Source organism: Triturus cristatus, chromosome 10 (assembly GCF_964204655.1).
Source record: "Triturus cristatus chromosome 10, aTriCri1.1, whole genome shotgun sequence".
NCBI classification, from domain to species: Eukaryota; Metazoa; Chordata; class Amphibia; order Caudata; family Salamandridae; genus Triturus; species Triturus cristatus.
In genome coordinates this window covers 867,525,959-867,546,172 of record NC_140593.1, presented here as the reverse complement: position 1 = coordinate 867,546,172, position 20,214 = coordinate 867,525,959, and the positions used below count along the sequence as shown (strand labels likewise).

At 41.5% G+C, this 20,214-nt stretch overlaps 1 protein-coding gene across 2 annotated transcripts in view; it reads right to left on the bottom strand.

Annotated features, from left to right (window-relative positions):
- The window catches only part of LOC146796127 (uncharacterized), a 195,456-nt gene that overhangs the window by 71,763 nt on the left and 103,479 nt on the right, over positions 1-20,214 (bottom strand). Inside the window, exon 2 of one of the 2 annotated variants that reach the window (XM_085628505.1) lies at positions 8,708-8,815. The exons of the other annotated variant lie outside the window; for it this stretch is intronic. Coding sequence (XP_085484631.1) covers positions 8,708-8,728 — 21 coding nt within the window. The 5' untranslated portion in view covers positions 8,729-8,815. The remainder of the gene's footprint in view (positions 1-8,707; positions 8,816-20,214) is intronic. 2 annotated transcript variants of the gene reach the window in all.

The following is a 20,214-nucleotide window of genomic DNA, read 5'->3' as shown; positions in this document are numbered from 1 at the left end:
TCCATATGTGGATGGCAAGGTAAATGGAACACCTATTTCATTCCTTGTAGTTACTGGTGCTACTCGATCAACTGTGAGAACTGTGGAAATTTCCAACCTACCCCTCTCAGGAGAAACAATCCAAGTAGTAGGAATATCGAACCAATTAATCCCAACCCCAGTGACAGAACAGGTGCAAGTACAAATTGGAACATTTGAGGATATGCATACATTTGTGGTGTGACACTTGTTCAGTAAATCTGTTGGGACAAGATTTTTGTGCAAAATTAATTGCTCTATTTATTTTTCCCTGAAGGAATATTCCATACAAAAGATGAGGATGTAGTGTTTAAAATGGCGAGACAAAAGACAGAAGTAAAGAGTTTATATCCCTTACTTACTGAAAATGACTTACATCCTGTGTTAAGAGAGATGGTCCTGCCTGAAGTGTGGGATTTTTCAGGAAAAGATATTGGATTGATGAAAGGAGTAGCGCCAATTCGAATAACAGTGAAACCAAATGCAGAATACCCGAGAACTCCAGCATATAATCTTAGTCCTGAAACTGTTGCTGGAATAACTACATTGATCGAGACTTTGATTGAACAAGGATTTTTTAGAGAAATTTTGGGGAGTCCATGTCATTCACCTATCATGGGCATACAAAAACCGTACGGAAAATATAGAATAGTTCAGGATTTGAGGAAAATAATCAGATTGTCATACCTTGTTGTTCAATAGTACCAAATCCTGCTGTAATTCTATATCATATTCCACGTGAAGATGAATGGTTTTTGGTGACTAACTTGTGCCAAGCGTTTTTCTCCATTCCCTTGCATCCGGATAGCCAATATTTATTTGCGTTCTGGTTAGGAAACCATGTCTTGGCATGGTGTTGAGTTCCACAAGGGTATACGTGACATGTAAAATCTGAACCTAACTATAATGTTACTGTTATTTTTTTCAGTGAATTTTCAAGGTTTTTGAATGCCATTTCCGAACTATAACCACCCTATAACCTTTGGCTTTTGAGTGAATTTTATTTTATTTTTTAAATATAAATTGTACTGCAATTTGACCATGAGTTTAATTTGCTAATATGCATTTTCACAAGTTTATAACTGCATTTATTCACACATTCATTCTTAATATATATTTTAGAAGATACAATTAAAAAATGAAGGTAACTTATGTAGTTTCTCTATAAATGCGTCTTTTCTTTTTTATGTATTCATGAATCCTCAGGAAAATAAGGGGCCTGCCAGTTATACTGCAGGATGATCCGCAGATCCGTTTGCAACCAAAGCACACATTCAATACTGAAACAACAACACATTTAATACAAACATATGCTACTGCAACTTCTGTAAGTGTATCACTGCTTGTGGGTGGGTGTGTGAGTGGCTATGTAAGCGACTGTGTGGGTGTGTGAGTGTCTATATGGGTATGGGGGTAGGTGAGTGGGTGCGGGTGTGGGACTGGCTATGTGGATGTGTGAGTAGTTTTGTGAGTCTGTGAGTGTGTGTGTGTGAGTGCAAGGGTGTGTGAGCGGGTGTGTGAATGGTTCTGTGGGTATGTAAGTGGGTGTGTGAGCATGTCAGTGAGTGGGTGGGTGTGGGAATGGTTTTGTGACTGTGTGAGTGGCTGTACGGGTGTGTAAGTGGTTGTGGGTGAGTAAGAGTGTGTGTGTGTGTGTATGTATATAAGTGGGTGTGTGGGTCTGTGAATGGGTGTATGTGTGGTTTTGTGGGTCTGTGACAGGGTGCCTGAGTGGCTATATGGCTGCATGAGTGGGTATGAGTGATTGTGTGGGTATATGAGTGGCTGTGTGCTCCTGTGAGTGAGTGCGTGAGTAAATGAGTGAGTGAGTGAGTGAGCAAGTGGTTTTGTTGGTCTGTGAGTGGGTGTTTGAGTGGCTGTATGGGTGTGTGAGTGGGTGTGTGAGTGATTGTGTGGGTGTGTAAGTGGGTACAACGTGGGTGTGTGAGTGCATTTGTGAGTGGCTGTGTGTGTGTGTGTGTGTGTGAATGGTTTTGGGGGTCATGAGTGGTTGCATGAGTGGCTGTAAGAGTACGAGGGGTTGTGCGGGGGATAAGGGTGTGTGTGAGTAGGTGTGTTGGTCTGTGAGTGGGTGTATGTGTTTTAATTGAGGTCTGGATCCGTTAATCTACCACAGAGCACACAGAGGGTCAAGCCGAGAGCGACAATGTTTCAGCGATTAGTCGCACACTAAACAAATAAAGGTTTTAGACCATTTCTTGCCCATGAGAAGTCCCTCAAAGACCCCTCCATCAGTCCCATGGGGTCAGAGTACTTCCTGCCTGATCTCTTCTATCACTTTTAAATTTTATTTTCTTGTCTTGGAACTGTGTCCTGAAGCACAAAATGGTGGCGCAACTTTCGTCTCAGGCTGCGGCCAGCCAATCACAGCACTGCTGTTGGCTCGTGGACCCACAGATCCGATGTGGTGGATCCAGGGTAGATCCACGTCCCTAGATATACATAAATCTTTATTGTTTAACATCTCCAAAACTACTGAATGGAGTTACATCAAATTACAAAGATATCTTTCTGTAATAAGATTTAGCTTTCTGCCAAATTTGTAGTAATTTCAATCAGTGGTTTGAGATGTAGTCATGTTCAAAATCCCTATGGGAAATTGCTTTAGTTGAATGCGTTTTTGAACACTCATTTTCTTGGCCCCTGCTCGACGAGTCAACCGATACTTTCCAGACAAAAGCTAAATTGACATACTCGTTTTGAAAAATTTGTGAGGATTCATCAAACAGCACCAAATTTATTAGCAAAACAAAAAACACTTTTCCTACGGTAAGTAGATCTTAACTATAACTACCTAGTGGTGACATATGGCGATATATATACAAAAAAGAAGCAGAGAACACTGGGAAGTTTCAAAGTTTAGGAGGAAAGCAGCTCCTGTAAAGACCTACATCACAAGCGAATCTACTCACCTCAAATGTTTGTTTTTCTATCAAATGTTTTAAGCATAGGATTAGCACTGTGCCATCCGAAATTGGCATGGGAAGGGGAGCTGTGTGCCCCCTCACCTTAATTTTAAGGAGTGGCCAGGGGGTCCCCAGGGCCTATCAAGATGCGGAGAGGGGGCCACTCAGACCCCCTCCCTTTTAATCGCAAAAATTACCCAAGAGATGGGGTCAGAAGGGACTAAGAAAGCACAGGGGCACACAGCCCCTCTCCCCTATATATGGCCTTGGTGGGTGAGGTCCCCAGTGCCATAATAGTTTCAGGGTGGGTGGGCACGTGGCCCCCCTCCTTTTTAAAAAATACCCGATGCTGTGTGCACTGTGGGGTTGGTGGCCTTTTTTTTAATCATCCTGCTACAAGGTCTCCATCGAAGGTAATGCAACAAAGACTTCACTGTTTGTTACCTGGGAAAAGACCGAAACTAAGTTATCATAGAGTTAGTAACTCAGCCCATTCCACTTTCCTCAGAAGTGATGCTTTTTTTGCTCCTGCTCAAAAGAGTTAGACATCTGGGCAAACCTTTAAAAACTTACCTTAATGACTCTTTGATTCTGCTTTTAGGAGCAGTGCATGCTTATACTGTTGTGTTTCGATTCAGATGCCCGTACATCATGCCTAAATCATGTCCTTACATAGGCATAATTCGCATTGCCCCTATTTGGACATAGAATCCCCGTCCTTATTTAAGCATTTGCCATGCTATCCAAATACAGGCATGGTCACCTACATCCGTCCATCCCACATCACAACGAGTTCTTACAAACCAGACCCTTAAGCCATCGGGACTTTCCCTAGCTAGGATTATTGATTTCTCCAAGAACTCATCTATTATGCATGAACTTCTATTCCTTAAGGGTTCATCCATGACGTCTTCCTCGGCCCGACTTTACGTCAATGTTAGCATTCATAAGCACCTTCCAGGTATAAATATACCTTCCCTTACCATGGCAAACCACGGCACGGCACGGCACAACTTGACTGCACGGCTCTCCACGGCAAGTTCGGAAGAGACCATATCCTGGCCTGACGCACTGGCCAGATGCTGTCATCCCTGCTCGCAGAGAATCCAGCTTCCAGTATTCTGACTCCCTTCGCGGGGTGTTAGAGTTCGAGAACCGGAAAGAGATTCCCACCTCTCTCATTCTAAAGGTATGGAGTTGACAAGAACCTAGAGGGACTCTTGGCATACAAACTATAGCATACCATACTATAGAAAACAGCACCTACTCTTACCTCGTACTACACTTCGGTTAGGTACACTGGGGTAGAACTATTTAGAAGCAACAGACGACTATTCACTTTTTAGTCTGTGTTATTTATGTATGTATATATGAATATATGTCATAGCTAAAAGACAATGTTTTTGCAGTATTATTTCTTCTTACTGCTTACGCTGTGCATATTATATTTTGCAAACTGTCTAATGATTGTAACAGCTCATGTCTCTTACACGAGAAACAAGACTGTTCAATAAATCCCTTTTTATTGAAACGTCCATCTATCTACTCTTGTGTAACTCTGAAGAAACTAAGCATGCACGATTGACTGAGTAAAACTGTTATCTATTGTTTCCACAATTCTGAGACGCGTTCCGATTCTAAGGGAAACAAAGTTCTCATGTTTACGCGGTTGTCAGAAACTAATCCCTTCTTGTTCATTCGAGAAGTTTCTAGTGACCTCTGAGTTAGCTGGCACACACAAGTAATTAGGTTTAATGTACTCAATAGGTTCATACTGACCTTAGTCCTATGCAAAAACTATAATGTATATTATTCCAATGCACAGAGCCTATAGGGGGAAAAAGGAACCACACTACATGGCGCCCAACATTTGGTAAGGCACTAATTTAACGCTAGATACTGAAGTAACTCAGTCATGCTTTTCTCAGAGACCCCAACTCATAAAACTCCATAAGACGTCTGGAGTGGGTAGGGTTAAAATCCGCCATAGCTGAGGACGAGAATCCTATGTATTAGCTGTTTGGTTTGTTCAACGTTGAAGGATACAGTGTTCCAAAATATTGTGCACCTTATCTTTGTTTCCTTGAAACTTGTTCTACATTTTTCATTAAACAAATGTCCCATAACGGGGATACAGAGGCTGCGGCTGATCAAGTCGCAACAGCTTTTAATACTATAAGTTTAAATGAAACCGATGAGGGTGTTATAAACATCCCTTCAAACTTAAGGAGAGCCATCACTCTAAAACTTATAAAACATGGCCTAACACCAAGAGGTGGTAGAGCAGTGTTTGTGATAGAGGCACATGATTCTTTTCAGACAGAGGTATTCTATTCATGGATTACATTCCCAGAATCAAATCCAGTAACCCATGTGTTTCACTTCTTCAAAAAAGATGAACCACCTGAGGAATACATTCCCTTCGAGGATATTGAAATTCCACTCACATACCAGGAGCATCAGCTCTGGTTTAAATGTGCCCTAAAACATTACAATCACATAACCAGGCTCGGTCCACTAGGTAGACCAGGAGCAACATGGCCGATTTTAGCCGGCTACACACCTCATCCTGACATTGCAGCAATGTCAGACGATTAATTACTCACTCAACTTAAAGAGTTAATAAAAATTTACAGACAGTTAGTACAATATGTCATACGGACTTTAACAGTCCAACCACCAATAACCATCCCAAATCAAACCCCTCACCAGGGGAATACACTAAAGATTACTCCACAGACTTTACACGCAGTCATGGGTAAAATGCCCACAAAACGTGAACAAATTCCATTCTGAATAGCTCAAAAAAATTACTCAAATCGAAGCAGTATTTCCTAATACTAGTCCTTATGAGAAACACAGAATCTTAACAATCTGTCTACCAATGGGGATCACACCACATCTGGAAGACTGCACCACTTGGGGCACAGTCATTGCTGCCATCTATACTAAAACACATGGTGTTCCGTCTACTGCGGTAATACTTGATGTCCTGAAAAAAAAATCAAAATATATACGGGGCAGAGCCTGCTCTGAATCTAGGTATGAAATTACTAAAGAACTTCGACCAGGTCTCAACAATAATATTATCTAATATTAAAGGGGAGGCAGCAGCAGTGGCGATCCGCCAAAAATTAAGGGAATTTGATGTAACAGAACATCAACATGAACTACCCAGAATAATAGAAAAATCCTATGAAGAATTAGGCAGAGACGGTTTGGGTGGTAAACCGGTTAAACCACAACTGTCTGAGGGTCCTGAAAAGAACTCAATTAAACACAACCCTACATCTTCTAAAAAGAAATGGGAAAATAACAAACAACATTCAAAAGAGAAACTTTCACAATCCCGAGGTAGGTCTCCTCAAAAGGAGCCCTCTGACAGGAGGTATAACCTCAGGAATAGGGATAATTTAAAAAAACCTGACAGTTATCAAGATACTGATACACGTTCCTCTCGTACCTTTCAGACATCTTTGCAGACATCCAAAAGAAGAGGATGGTCAGATCACAAAGAAGAACGCGTGAAGTCCAGAGACGATCAACACATTCCGAAAAACAAACCAAAACCTCAATTCGCTAAGAAAAAAGTATCAGGTCTGAAGATCAGACATGCCGAGAATTCTGAGAACACAACTCAAGAAAGGAGAATGGGCTCAGACAATTCTGGACAGTGCAGCAGAAGTAACAATAGCTTGCCAGAACCTGAAGGAACTTCTGAAGATAGTGGATTTGAATGAGTACATCACAGTTGAGACTGCAGACACCAGGGTCAGTTCTCCACAAAAGTTATATGTAATAACACTCCGGATGGAGGGAGACATACCAAGAAAAGTGAAAGCACTCTTTTGGGAAAAACTTTCAAGGGGTTATGACATACTTCTAGCAGAACAAGACTGGCCACCAAAATTTGTCAGGGAGTGCCCACATGGCGAAGATATCATTACGCCAGCCTTCTCCAACCATGTTCCGATAAATTTAAAATATAATTATGCCAGGAAATGGGCAGTTGCCCAGGCCCCAGCATTGTACAAACATCATGTAGGATGGGATGAGGACTCACCTCACCATAAAATCCAATTAAAATGTCAACCTACTGCACAAAGACAGTACCCAATTAAGCAAGAAGCTAAAAAACAGGTCAGGGAGATCTTAGATCAACTTGAATACCAAGGGGTGATTGTAACATGCACCTCATCAATGAACAATCCTTTGTTTCCTGTTTCCAAACCAGACAACACATTTCGTCTAGGTTTGGATTGCAGACACCTGAACACTTGTTCTAAAACTTCTGCAGTACAAAATGCACACAGTACAGCACTAATGAATAACATTGTGCGTAAAAAATATAAAACCACATTGGATATTTCAAATGGTTTATTTTGTCAAAACGTAGCACTTGAAAGTAGGTACTTGACAGATTTCTCAATAATGGGGACCCAGCGTCACCTTTGTCGACTCCCACAAGGGTTCAAGAACAGCCCGGGGTTATTCTCAGCAAGAGTAACAGAGTTACTACAAATTTATGATGATGAGGCATTGTCATATGTCGATGATATCTATCTGACAGACGAGGACCTGGAGAGGCACTTGAACAGGGTAAATACCATTATACCGGGCTTTGCCTCTGAGGGCTACAAATTCAATTTTAAAAAATCAAGAATTGCCCATCTCAAAGTCCTATTCCTAGGATATGATCTTTCAAGTGAAGGCAAAGGCCTGGCAGCTAACTTTTCAGAAAGGTGTGCGCTGCTCCAACCTCCAAAAATGCTGAAAAACTTACAGTCGATTCTAGGTTTTCTGAATTTTGGAAGAACTTACATTCTAAATTACGCAGAAAGGGTTAAACCTCTCTACGAATTAATCAAACCTGATTTCAAAAACAGAGATTGGACACAGGAACACACAGAAATCCTGCGTTCACTTCAAGCTGACATGTTAGCAACAAATCACTTACAAACACGCATAAATACACGCAATTTAGTGATCCGAATTATTTCAGGTCAATGCAGATTAACCTACTTAACCTTTAATGAAGGTGAAAAGGTACCAATTGCATACAAATCACATTTGTATTCACAAGCGGAAATGCGATTCACTTCGACAGAAAAAATTCTGACAGCAGTTCAAACCGCTGTAGCTAAAGAAAGAGCTCTAGCTCAGGGGAAACACATTATTGTGTAACTCCAGTACTAGCCTTTGAAGCAGTTACAAAAGCGAGCATTCCAAATGCAAAAGCTTTACATCCAAGATGGATACAATGGGTTAATTCTCTTGCTGCAACAGATGTTGAATATGTTTTTGATCCGAACTTAAAAACACAAGCATTCCTGCAATACGAACATGAATGTCCTCTGCCTATTGCGATTCTTCCTCTTGACCAGTATGAATTTATAATTTATACTGACAGATCAGCACAACCCGCTACGGAAAGTAAGCAAGCTTACAGTGCAGCATGCGTGATCGATAAAGGTCGTATGCGCAATGGTAAATTCCGACCGATGATCACTAAAACACAATCTCTAGGAGATTGTACAGCTCAGCGAGCTGAACTACAAGCATGCAAATTGGCACTTGAAAATACGGATCGCGAATTCCCCACACTTATAGTGTGCGATTCTTTTTACTGTGTTCAAACATACAATGAATATTTACAGAATTGGCTTCAAAATGGTTTCAAAGATGCAAAAGGTGGCACAATCAAGCATAAAACGCTTTGGGAACAAGTAGTTCAGTTGCGAAATGGACTACAAAACACTCACGTGATACACACGCTGAGTCATCAATGTGATGGCGTTCACGTTGCAGGGAATTCATTGGCTGACGAAGCCACAAAGGGGCCGTACAAACGGCTTCCGTAGCTGCGATCACTCGTTCAAAAACAAAAATAGACAGTTAGATATTATTGGCTGTTAATGCTTCAAGCAAAGGCAGTTGTGCAGCGTTACCTAAAATATTTCCACTCAAATACTCGTACATAATTGATGCGAACAACGTTCCGTTTGCACGAATCCCTGGAGTGGGGATAGGGTAATTCCAAACATGGAACGTAGCGCAGCTTTGATTTATGAAGCACATCTGGGAGAGGGTCTGTCACAACAGGGGATCTCTAAAACCATATTAACATTAAAAGAGATGTACTGGTGGCCTGGAATGAATACACTGATTCACATCTTCATCAATAACTGCATAGACTGCAATAGAGATCGCAGTGCAGAACGCCACCAGACTACGAAGTAGCCTGCCAAGCAGAAACACCATTGTTAGACAGCATTAGACTATCTACGAGCAGGCGTCCTTTTGGACAAATGCAATCCCACAAATACTAAATCAAGGTTCCTATGGATGTGGCCTCAGCGCTCCGCTGACGCTCGTACTGTTATAAAAGATTTGCGAGTCTTTATCGGCACATACGCAATAGGCACGCTACACTCTGACCAGGGCTCTGCGTTTAGCTCTCAGGCTTACAAAGAAGCCATGGTCAGTTTGTGCGTTGCATTGCGGTACTCCTCTCCATTCCATCCTGAGTGGAATTCTGTTGTGGAAAGGAAAACCCGGTACATAAAGCGGTCTATAACAGCTAGAGTATTAGTCTTCGGGTGATGGGTGGGTCAAATACCTTTATGGGGTCCAACGCTCATTAAACAATTTGCTAAGAAGTTCTCTGGTGGGGGTCACTCCATATGAGGTCCTATTTGGGACAAGAATGTGGGTTCCTGATCTCAAATATAAAGGCACAGCGGTGGAAATAAACCATTTGATATCAAAGATCAGTTGGCTGTTTTACAGGACTTAAATGAACTAAGATCGAAACAAAGCAACGTGTTCCTGAAGCCAACCACCACTGGGGACAATCCAGCCATCCCAGCAAGGTCTGTCTGGATCCCAAAGCTTGGGGATCTAGTCAGAGAGAAGATCGCGGACAAGAAGGAATTTGGGCCGTCTTACAGACAACCAGTACCTGTCCTAGCAATCCACGAAACAAAGAACAGTACTCCTGACGCCCCTTGCTGGTAAAAAGTAGAAAAGATTTGTGCCCATCGACCTCATCAAACCAATAATAAGCAGTAGGCCTTGTGGACCAAGTAGCAGACACACTCCTCTAGCTACTATCATAGAGGTTCAAACTGAAAGACTCATCACCATTGAGAATCCAACAGTAAGAAATAAAGAACTAAGCAACAATGCTATGGAACTCGTTCCTCTTGAAACCCAAATAACAGTTCGTCCTGATACACCTGTCTACACCAATGTAATAAGTGATCCACTGGTTCCAGCGATTTCAATGAATCCTGATGCAATTTCAACCATTGACAGAACTGCCTCTGGCTATTCAATTAACTTTGATACATTTTCTGAAGATCCCAGCGAACCTGAAACAACACCACCAGAACTTTCAAAGCACAAGCACAAGACTTCTTTCATCACTTGAAAAAGACTAATCTGGTTTCACCATGGATTGAAATATGGATTATTTCTGGAATACTTTTCTTTCTGCTTTGGCTAGCTTTAGTAATGACTCTGAGCATGCTGATAAATGGGAGATATATTCACTTGGACACAAAAAGTAACAATGTGAACTTACTTTTGAAACCACACAAATCATGCCCATTGTGAAGCAAGAGACTTGTCAGCAGTGAACATCACCGCCGTTCCTATACAAGATGGTATAGTTTGGGACAAAACGGATTATGATATATTCGGTCCGTCTGAACTTTTAGAAGATTCCACACTTATTTAAGATATCATTAAGTGACTTTATTACCTCTAGTACCTATTCTGATGATTGGGACTTTGAGACAGTTAATAACATGATCTCTGATCTAGAAAGATCTGCTGCATTCTTTAACCACGAATACTTAGAGGGTTCAACAGACTATGAACAGTTTTTTTGTTACAACCACTATGGTCATCATTTCTTGGATAGATCTGCAACACCTAGAAATGTATTTATGTATAACCAATGAGAACATTGTCCCACACCACCAAGGGGTAGCTCAAAACGTTTGAAATGAAGTTGCCATATTTTTCAGGGTACAATACCTCCAATCCAGAAACTTTTTACTTTAAAAATGAAAACAAAACAGGAACGAAAAATATGTTAACAAATACCAAACAGATTTATTCTGCAGCCTTTGTTGCCCAACTGTCTAGACAGGGTTTTGAGTTTTGGAAAAACACAATCAACACAAAATCTGTCTGGGGTACCAAAGATTGGCAAGTACAGGGGATAGAAGTTTGTTTAGAGCCTGCATCATCCCACAGCAAATAATGTTTTTGAATGACACTGTCCAACAAACTTCTTGCCTTGGTTTAGCCATGATCAAAGACATGAACACACCGTCCATACCTGCAAGTAATAGCACTACACAGGGGGTGGTCGACGTACATACTATTTTACAAAACAACAGATCAGATTCCGAATGGGAAAAATGGTTGCTCTGGCCCACAGACTCAAACATCTGTCAAGAAAGATTCCTGAACAAGATACAAGGTTTAACAATCAATAGGCCAGACCCACGATATGTTCAAAGACAGCATCCAGGGGTAGTAACATCATACAGTGTAGGAAAACTATGCCTTGATTGGCTGCAGAAATCTACACTAGAGGATGTGAAACAACACTTATTTTTACTTAAAGAAGATGCAAACCTTAGGGAATTCTTGCTAGGTCCAAGAAAACCGCGTCAAAATCGTTTCATATATGCCGGCATCTATGCTGCTTAGAATGAAATATGGAAGGTTACCCAAGCAGATGCTGCAGAAAGAATACGAGAAATTGATCGTAGTAATTTAGAGAAATCTCTCGCTGTGGTCGACAATGGGTTAACGACTCTGTCATCCAGGATATTTTCATCGGGCAACATTGTATCCTCTGCTATAGACATTGTGGAACAAGATGTGGTCCTGCTGCGCCATGGCCAGTCTCAATTACGTTCTATTCTTTTATTAGGCTGGACGCTACAAAACTTGTGTGCAGGCTATGTGCCTTGGCGTTTTATCAACACGTCTTCTCTGTTTTCTGATTACAATCTCAATGATAAACAGATCGAACTGGCACAAAGGGGAGCAAAGTATACAATAATGAGCATTGAAAATCTGGAAAAATTGTCATTTACGGTAGCAGAACAACCAGCTACAGAATGGATCATACATGGCAAAATAACTCTGCCTGTTACAACTTTCCATTTTCAGTATTGCCTCAAACACATGCCAGTAGGCAAATATGAAAGGTTGGGTAAAGAATACATCAGGACATCCTACGATTTACCTTACACACACAGATGTTGGAGTGGGGGACGTGAGGTGTTTATTAGCGGTACACACTGTGAAAATGCACTAAGTGGTTCACTCATATGTTGGGATATTAGTTTACACAGGGCCTGTAGCGGTTCCACTGCAAATTTATCCTGCCACCTGCAAGATTCACCGGCCGCTGTGATTAATCCAACGTTTGGACAACTTTCAAATGGGATTTAGCTCATGTTGAATGATCAGAGCTGTTGTGGCATGTTGCCAGGTATCCCTTATCTAGTAACGGTTACTTCCAGGGTCACTTGCTGTATGCAAGTCTTGTTCCCCCAAATAGACACAGTTAGGGAGTCGTCTTTATGGCCTTCACTGAACATCTCTTCTATACGAATTGATACTTTAAGCAGAATAAAAGCCATTCTTTTACAACAAATCGTGCCTTTGACCTCGGCCAAAGAAACCTATGATCTACAAGTCGCAAGGACTTTGGCTGAGATACAGGCTCTGTTAAGGACAAATTGCCCTACACATTTCACAGAAATGTTGGGACGTATCTTACAAATGTCTGATACGAGCGGTATTGTGCATGTGTTTAAGACCACATGTTCTGGACTGTTAACACATTTTCAAGCAGTCCTCGGAATCATTCCAAACTTCATGTACTCGGTGTTTGGTGGCCTGCCGCTAATTCTAGCACTTGTTGCAGGAATCCTGTTTTTATTGCTTCTGCTACGCTATGGCAAGCCAATCCACCAGCGTCACTCCCAGCACCTTGGAGAGTGCTCTTCTGGAAAGGAAGTGTCGTGAGCGCATAGTGCAACTGTTGGGTTTACCTCGTCTACGAGAACTAAATACCAAATGGTTTCTGTAGTTCAGACCAATCTGGCAAGATTGCATCTTACCTGTTCTACGCTGCCTGCTTTGCGGTAAAGAATGCGTGCTAGACATCTGTCTAACACTCCCATCAGTCATGCCAACGGATATCGATACCCTGCTGGACCCGATAACGGCCCTTGCTCATGTTTTCACCAGCATCTACAAATAACTTTTGATTCGGCTCACAGTGTGCCATGTAATCTATGAGTTCGGCCTTCAAATATATATATATTTTTTTTTAAAAAGACTAAATTTGGAACTTTCCTACGATCACCCTTTTGTGAATATTGACTTTTTCTTTTATGGCTAAAAACTCTGCTTACAGTAGAACTATTCATAGAGAACAGACTTCTTTGAAACACTTCCAGGGACACATTGTCACCTTTCTTCCCATTTATGTAATCATGATATGAAATGGCTTCGACCATTTCATTACATAAGTGTATATGTTTCGGTTCATTCACTTAGTATTCACTGTAAATATATGCTTAGAATGAAACATTGCTTTAATATGTACAACACCTTTGCATTTTATGTCTAGCAAAGTTTTTTTAACTAAGACTTCTTTTAGTATGCTTTTACAAATGTTTTTAGTAAACATGTGATACTCAATTTTATGTGTTTTAGCATGTTTAGCATTTAGTAATATCGATCATTCGTCAATGGAGTGGGTGTTGTGTTTCACTTTAGATGCCCGTACATAGGTTTCCCTAAATCATGTCCTTATATAGGCACAATTCGCATTGCCCCTATTTGGACATAGAATCCCCGTCCTTATTTAGGCATTTGCCATGCTATCCAAATACAGGCATGGTCACCTACATCCGTCCATCCCACGTCACAACAAGTTCTTACAAACCAGACCCTTAAGCCATCGGGACTTTCCTAGCAAGGATTATTGATTTCTCCAGGAACTCATCCATTATGCATGAACTACTATTCCTTAGGGGTTCATCCATGACGTCTTCCTCTGCCCGACTTTACGTCAATGCTAGCATTCCTAAGCACCTTCCAGGTATAAATATACCTTCCCTTACCATGGCAAACCACGGCACGGCTCGGAACAACTTGACTGCACGGTTCGCCACGGCAAGTTCAGAAGAGACCATAATCCGGCCTGACGCATTGACCAGACGCTGTCATTCCTGCTCGCAGAGAATCCAGCTTCCAGTGTTCTAACTCCCTTCGCGGGGTGTTAGAGTTTGAGAACCGGAAAGAGATTCCCACCTCTCTCATTCTAAAGGTATGGAGTTGACAAGAACCTAGAGGGACTCTTGGCATACAAACTATAGCATACCATACTATAGAAAACAGCACCTACTCTTACCTCGTACTACACTTAAGTTAAGTACACTAGGGTAGAACTATTTAGAAGCATCAGACGAGTATTCACTCTTTAGCCTGTCTTATTTATGTATGTATATATGAATATATATCATAGCTAAAACATAATGCTATTGCAGAATTATTTCTTCTTACTGCTTACGCTGTGCGTATTATATTTTGCTTACTGTCTAATGATTGTAACAGCTCATATCTCTTACACGAGAAACAAGACTGTTCAATAAATCCCTTTTTATTGAAAAACCCCTCTATATATTCTTGTGTAACTATGAAGAAACTAAGCATGCACGATTGACTGAGTGAAACTGTTATCTGTTGTTTCCACGATTCTGACACGCGTTCCGATTCTAAGGGAAACAAAGTTGTCATTTTTATGCGGTTGTCAGAAACTAATCCCTTCTTGTTCATTCGAGAAGTCTCTAGTGACCTCTGAGTTAGCTGGCACACACAAGTAATTAAGTTTAATGTACTCGATAGGAGCATACTGACCTTAGTCCTATGCAAAAACTATAGTGTATATTATTCCAATGCGCAGCGCCGATAAGGGAAATAGGACCTACACTACAATACCTTCTGCCTTACTTCTCATTCATTTGAATCTTCTAGCTTAGCTTATTAGGGACCTTCTCTTCATGGGAAATGAACCTGCTTTCACTTATTTTATGACGACTTTTAACAGTTTGCCTTTTAATTGAGATTATGAATTGCTTTAAATTAAACTGACTAAGGTATTAATTAGTGGTTTATGACTAATTTGAAAGGTTTGAGTATGAACTTTTGTTAATCTGTTAAAAAACAAATTATGGTTTACAAATCTACACTCTTTGTCATCATTGTGAGGCCTAATGTGCTTCACTACATTTAATGTACTTGATTTGTTGAGTCACGCCTCAGTCCAGGAATAAAGTTCCATCTGCTTGAGAGGACCTTGTACTTGAATTTGTTCCCAAGATCTGAATTGTACCAATCAGCTGTATCAAATATGGTAGCAGATGATAGTTCCCACTGAGGTGTAGCAAGTTACAATTTGCCGCAGAGACAGTAAGAATCTGCCCCAGCCCAGCCCGCGTCCCCGACGTTCCATGGTCTAGATATACTGGAGTATTGGTGATGTTTTAGTGTTCCTGAAGCAGATGCGGTGTCCTAGGAGGGCGAGTATAGGTAAGGTTATATGACTTTAATTTTTGTTGTTAAGCATTAGTGTTTGTGGTTTTGATGATGTAACATGAGATCAGTCCCGCATGGCCGACATTGAAGGCCAAGTGGCTAAAGGATTTAGCGGGCTAGAACCAAAGTAACGCACTGATGCAAGGAGGCTGCTGGGGGAAATATAAGGGGCATGGTCCAGAATTCAGGTTGTTTCAGAGCACCGAAGGAGGAGAAGACTCTGTGCGAAGAGAACAACGCAGTGGGAGCCGACATAGAGGCAGATGCCTCCAGCGAAGGCGCTGCGGAGGAGGGGACGGGATCATCTTTGGAGACCCCGTCCGAGACACCGACACTGTCGCAGGAGGACGGTAGAAGAGACGGAGAGCTACCAGCAACGCTGGAGGATGGAGGCGAGACAGAGGCTGTGACCAAAGGAGATCCCCTTGGAGACATGCCATGAACCCAGAGAGAGGCGCTCTGGTTTAGATGGCTGCGGTCTTCTAACAGGGCCGTGGCTCCAGGCAAGTAATGAGGTTGTCTCTCACTAAACTGTTCCTGGGGTGGAGAGGTTTTTCAGGTGTGGACTACTGTGGAAGCATTAAGGGGTCACTTAATTAGCCACACTAGCAACTTGGGGAAGGGAGTAAAGCCTATGGCTTCACAAAAGCTTGCAACAATCACTGGCAGTGTTTAGTAGCACTGGTGACAGTCAAGGCAAGGCAGGCTGTACCGGACATCAGGTGTTTCCTTGGGAGGCTGAAAGGGTGGGGGGCTGGTTTTGTTAGTGGGGCCGGTTTGTAGCAGTGCAGCAGTTTTAAAAGCACTGCAAAGGCCCTTGTGTATTCATCAGTTTTTGGGCAACAGTAAAAGTGTCAAGTTAACTTTGGTGATTAATGTACCCATTGGAGAGAGATGGGAGTTTTGTCTAGTGGCAGTTGTGATTCATCTAAGGTAGCGCAGAGGGTTAAATTGCCTACTGCCAGGGATGTGTAAAATGCATATCAAAGAACAATATTTTATGCGCATAGCTCAGCGGGTTCATGCTTTTGTCAGAGATTATTTTTTTACTGTGCAGTTCATAAGTTACAATAGTAATCTAGCACAGTTAGCTATGAACTACCATCAAAGAGCTGTATACAAGTCGCATGGTACAGGTTAGAAAGTTATGTTTTTTACCAGTCTTTCATTATTCTGATGTTGCTAGAAAAGGTTTGTTTGGGTAGAAATGAATTCTTCTTATTAAAGTTAACCCTAACCATTATGTTATGAATCCCAAATTTGTGCTTCTCCAGACCAAGCAGTCTTAAAAAGTTGTACCAATGTGGATGGATTGGGAATTCTACAGCTTGTAGTACCCTATGCCTTATATAACATTTTCTTTTCAATGATTACACATGATTGATTCTCTATGTGTGTGCGATGAAATGTGATCCAACATCCTACACTGGTATGAGAGGTGCTATAAAATACATGTAATAGAGGGGCTATGGAGAGATGAGAAAGCAAAAGACACACAATTGATGGATGGAATGCAGAATAAATCAAAAACATTCACCCCCAGTCAAGAGATCTGGGTTAAATCCATCATTCTTTTGCTCACCATGCCACCCCAGTTTAGACCTGGCCATATGGAAATCAGTCTTGGCCCTGTGCCTCTTGGGAACAGTCCAGCCCGAACTGCCAAGCCAGGTCCTCCTTGGACCAGAAAAAAGCATCCTAGGACCAGTTTCGGGGTTTCACCCCTCTTCAGCCAGGATAGCTTGACTCCAGTGGCACAGTGAGCCCAGGACCCACGTCCGGGCATACCTGGCGCACTTTGGGCGAGAAAGCAAAAGACACACAATTGATGGACGGAATGCAAAATTAATCAAAACATTCACCCCCAGTCAAGAGATCTGGGTTAAATCCATCATTATTTTGCTCACCATGCCACCCCAGTTTAGACCTGGCCATATTCAAATCAGTCTTGACCCTGTGCCTCATGGGAACAGTCCAGCCCGATCTGCCAAGCCAGGTCCTCCCTGGACCGGAAAAAAGCATCCTAGGACCGGTTTCGGGGTTTCAGGCCCAGATCTCTGCACTGGGGTGAATGTATGACATTGATCTGCATTCTGTCCATCAACAGTTCTTTTTGCATGGAGAGATGAGAGGCACTGTTAGAGAGTGTTAGTGAGGGAATCACCTAAGAGCACCAACAAAGATTGTTTTATCATGGTGCACAGTAAGGTCATCATTTACTATGCTTTAAAGGCCAATACATTGAATATATAATGACAAATGTGTTGTAGAATGCACCAGTAGAACTGCTGTCAGAAAGACAAATACATGAAGAAGAACTTGATGCCCCTTTCTTGTCTGTTTTTGTTATGCCGGATTAAATAACTCTTTTCTCTATCTATTGTTGGTGTCGTATCTGGCTAACTTCTAAAGATGACTTAGTGTGTTTCGCAGTGTGGTGTGCAATTGGGTCCAGAAGGGCTTTGTATAAAGAGTTGAAGTTTGGTTAAGTTGTGACTAGTCTGTCAGGTTTGGGGTGTCAGACTGTGAAGTATTATTGGCCTTACCAAGATAAGGACTTATTAAACTTCTATTGGGAGAGTGTACTAAACTGAGATTAGTAGTCAGGTATTTGTTTTGCACAGTCAAGTAGACTGCGCTAGTCAGAGTGATTTCCCCCTGCTCGATAATTCACTTTGTATGTGTGCTATTCCTCAGTTACTTATCTTAAATGGAAGCCATTCCGAGCAAGTGATATTATTAGTGTTATAATAGTGACCACATCAGGAAAGATTATATTAGTGGCCACCCGAAGCAAGATTGTCAGCAGTGATCACCTCAGTGCATCAAGCAATGTTGCCAGCAGTAATGTAAAACACGTTTTTTAAATTAGGAATGCCTCTACATATATAGTACATAACTCCAGTAGCAACAAAGACCGTATCAATAAAGTTAAATATATGAGTAAAAAGTCTCCCCAACCTCACATGATTTATCACTCTAATATAAGATTTAAGTTTATTGCGGAAATTCAACCATTTTTCTCCACGTCAGCCTATGAGTTCAGAATATATCTACATTTCCATGTTGAATACATGCTGTTCAATTTTGGTATACATATACTATTGCAACCAAGCAAACGTTTCTAATGTATTATGTTGGGCTGCACACCGGAGAGCTATGTACAGGTAACTGGAGAGCTACCAGTAGTTCTTGAGCTACTGGTGGAGAAGTCTGCCATAGAATGATCGTTAACTTTGAATTTTCTTTAGTGGAACAGACAAGACTTATTGTTTTTGTTTTTTGATAGTTCCTTATGCGAAGTTGTTTGCTGGGAAGTGAGAGCTGCTGTGAGGTGCAGCGAATTATGTCATAAGGTGCTGCACTGGTATTGGATGGCTGATGTGTGTGAAATGCTGAGATTGGTCAATTACGTCATTGGGTGTTGCACTATGAGTGGTTGGTTCAGTGGTGCTGCGCTGATATTGCAGCTAGTGTTAGTGTGCATTGCATTGGGATTCACTGATAACTGGCAGTTATTTCAACTGAAGTTTACTGGTTTTGTGTTGCACCGCTTTCAGAGTAAAAGATGACATTTTTCGAGGATTGCTTAGCGATGGTGGAAGAATACACCTGCCTATTATATGACAATCAAGGTTGGTTTACACATCCGTATCTGGGTCAAACATTGAAATAAAAGCTCAGCAAATGAAGGGTTCTTGCAGTTTCCTCCACATAGTGCCTTTAATCTAAGAATAATTGAGAACTTGAGGCGAGTGTTGTACGAGATGATGTCCCCACTCCAACCTACTCAATACAAGGTTTTGAATGCATGGGAGCGAGCTACACATGCAACAGAGAAGGAGAAATATCAGATCCCAACAAAGAATAAGGTCGGTAGTTGGATGGATGCAAGTTTAGAGGCAGAACAGCAGGACTGGAGGGAGAATGGAATTAAGGTATAGGGATGTACACTACGATAACAAGGGTAAGAGCAGAGCGACAAGAGGGGGTGGAAACGAAAAAAAAAGATGGGACTAGTGATAGTGATACCGGTCTTCAATTACACTGAAGGGAGTTCATTTGTAGCATTCAGAACTGGAGTGATATTCAAAGGATTAAGGACCAGGGGGCTCAGAAGGAGAAGAGAAAGAAAAAGAAAGAAAGACAAATTTGGAGGGCCAGATGAGGAAGAGTAGCAAAAGTGACACAGAGGTCAAAGCTTACACATTGAGAGAGGTGCGTGGGGGTGGACATGTGCATGTACCTTCGAGTTATGGTGATCTTTTCACATTTACAAATTTATTTTTAAAACGGAGAGAAATTTCTGACCAATGGTGAACTGAAATCAAGCAGTTTGTGAAAATTCCAAAGGTGCTTTGAGAAGATTTGAACACCTTCTTTGACATTGTTGTCCCTAGTGATATGTGGGCACAGTGCATGGTGTCAATGCAGTGGCTTACTAACGATTCTACGAAACTTACTCAAACAAATGCCCCATCTCCCATTGCTATGGAAAAGCATAACCAGATGATTGGCGTTTTGAAAACTAAGGTTCCACAGAAAGAGATTGATTGGTTGAAAATATCAAAGGCTACCCAGCAGTTTAAAGACTACTGTTTGTTCAAAGTTAGGAGCCCTTTTTTCTGTT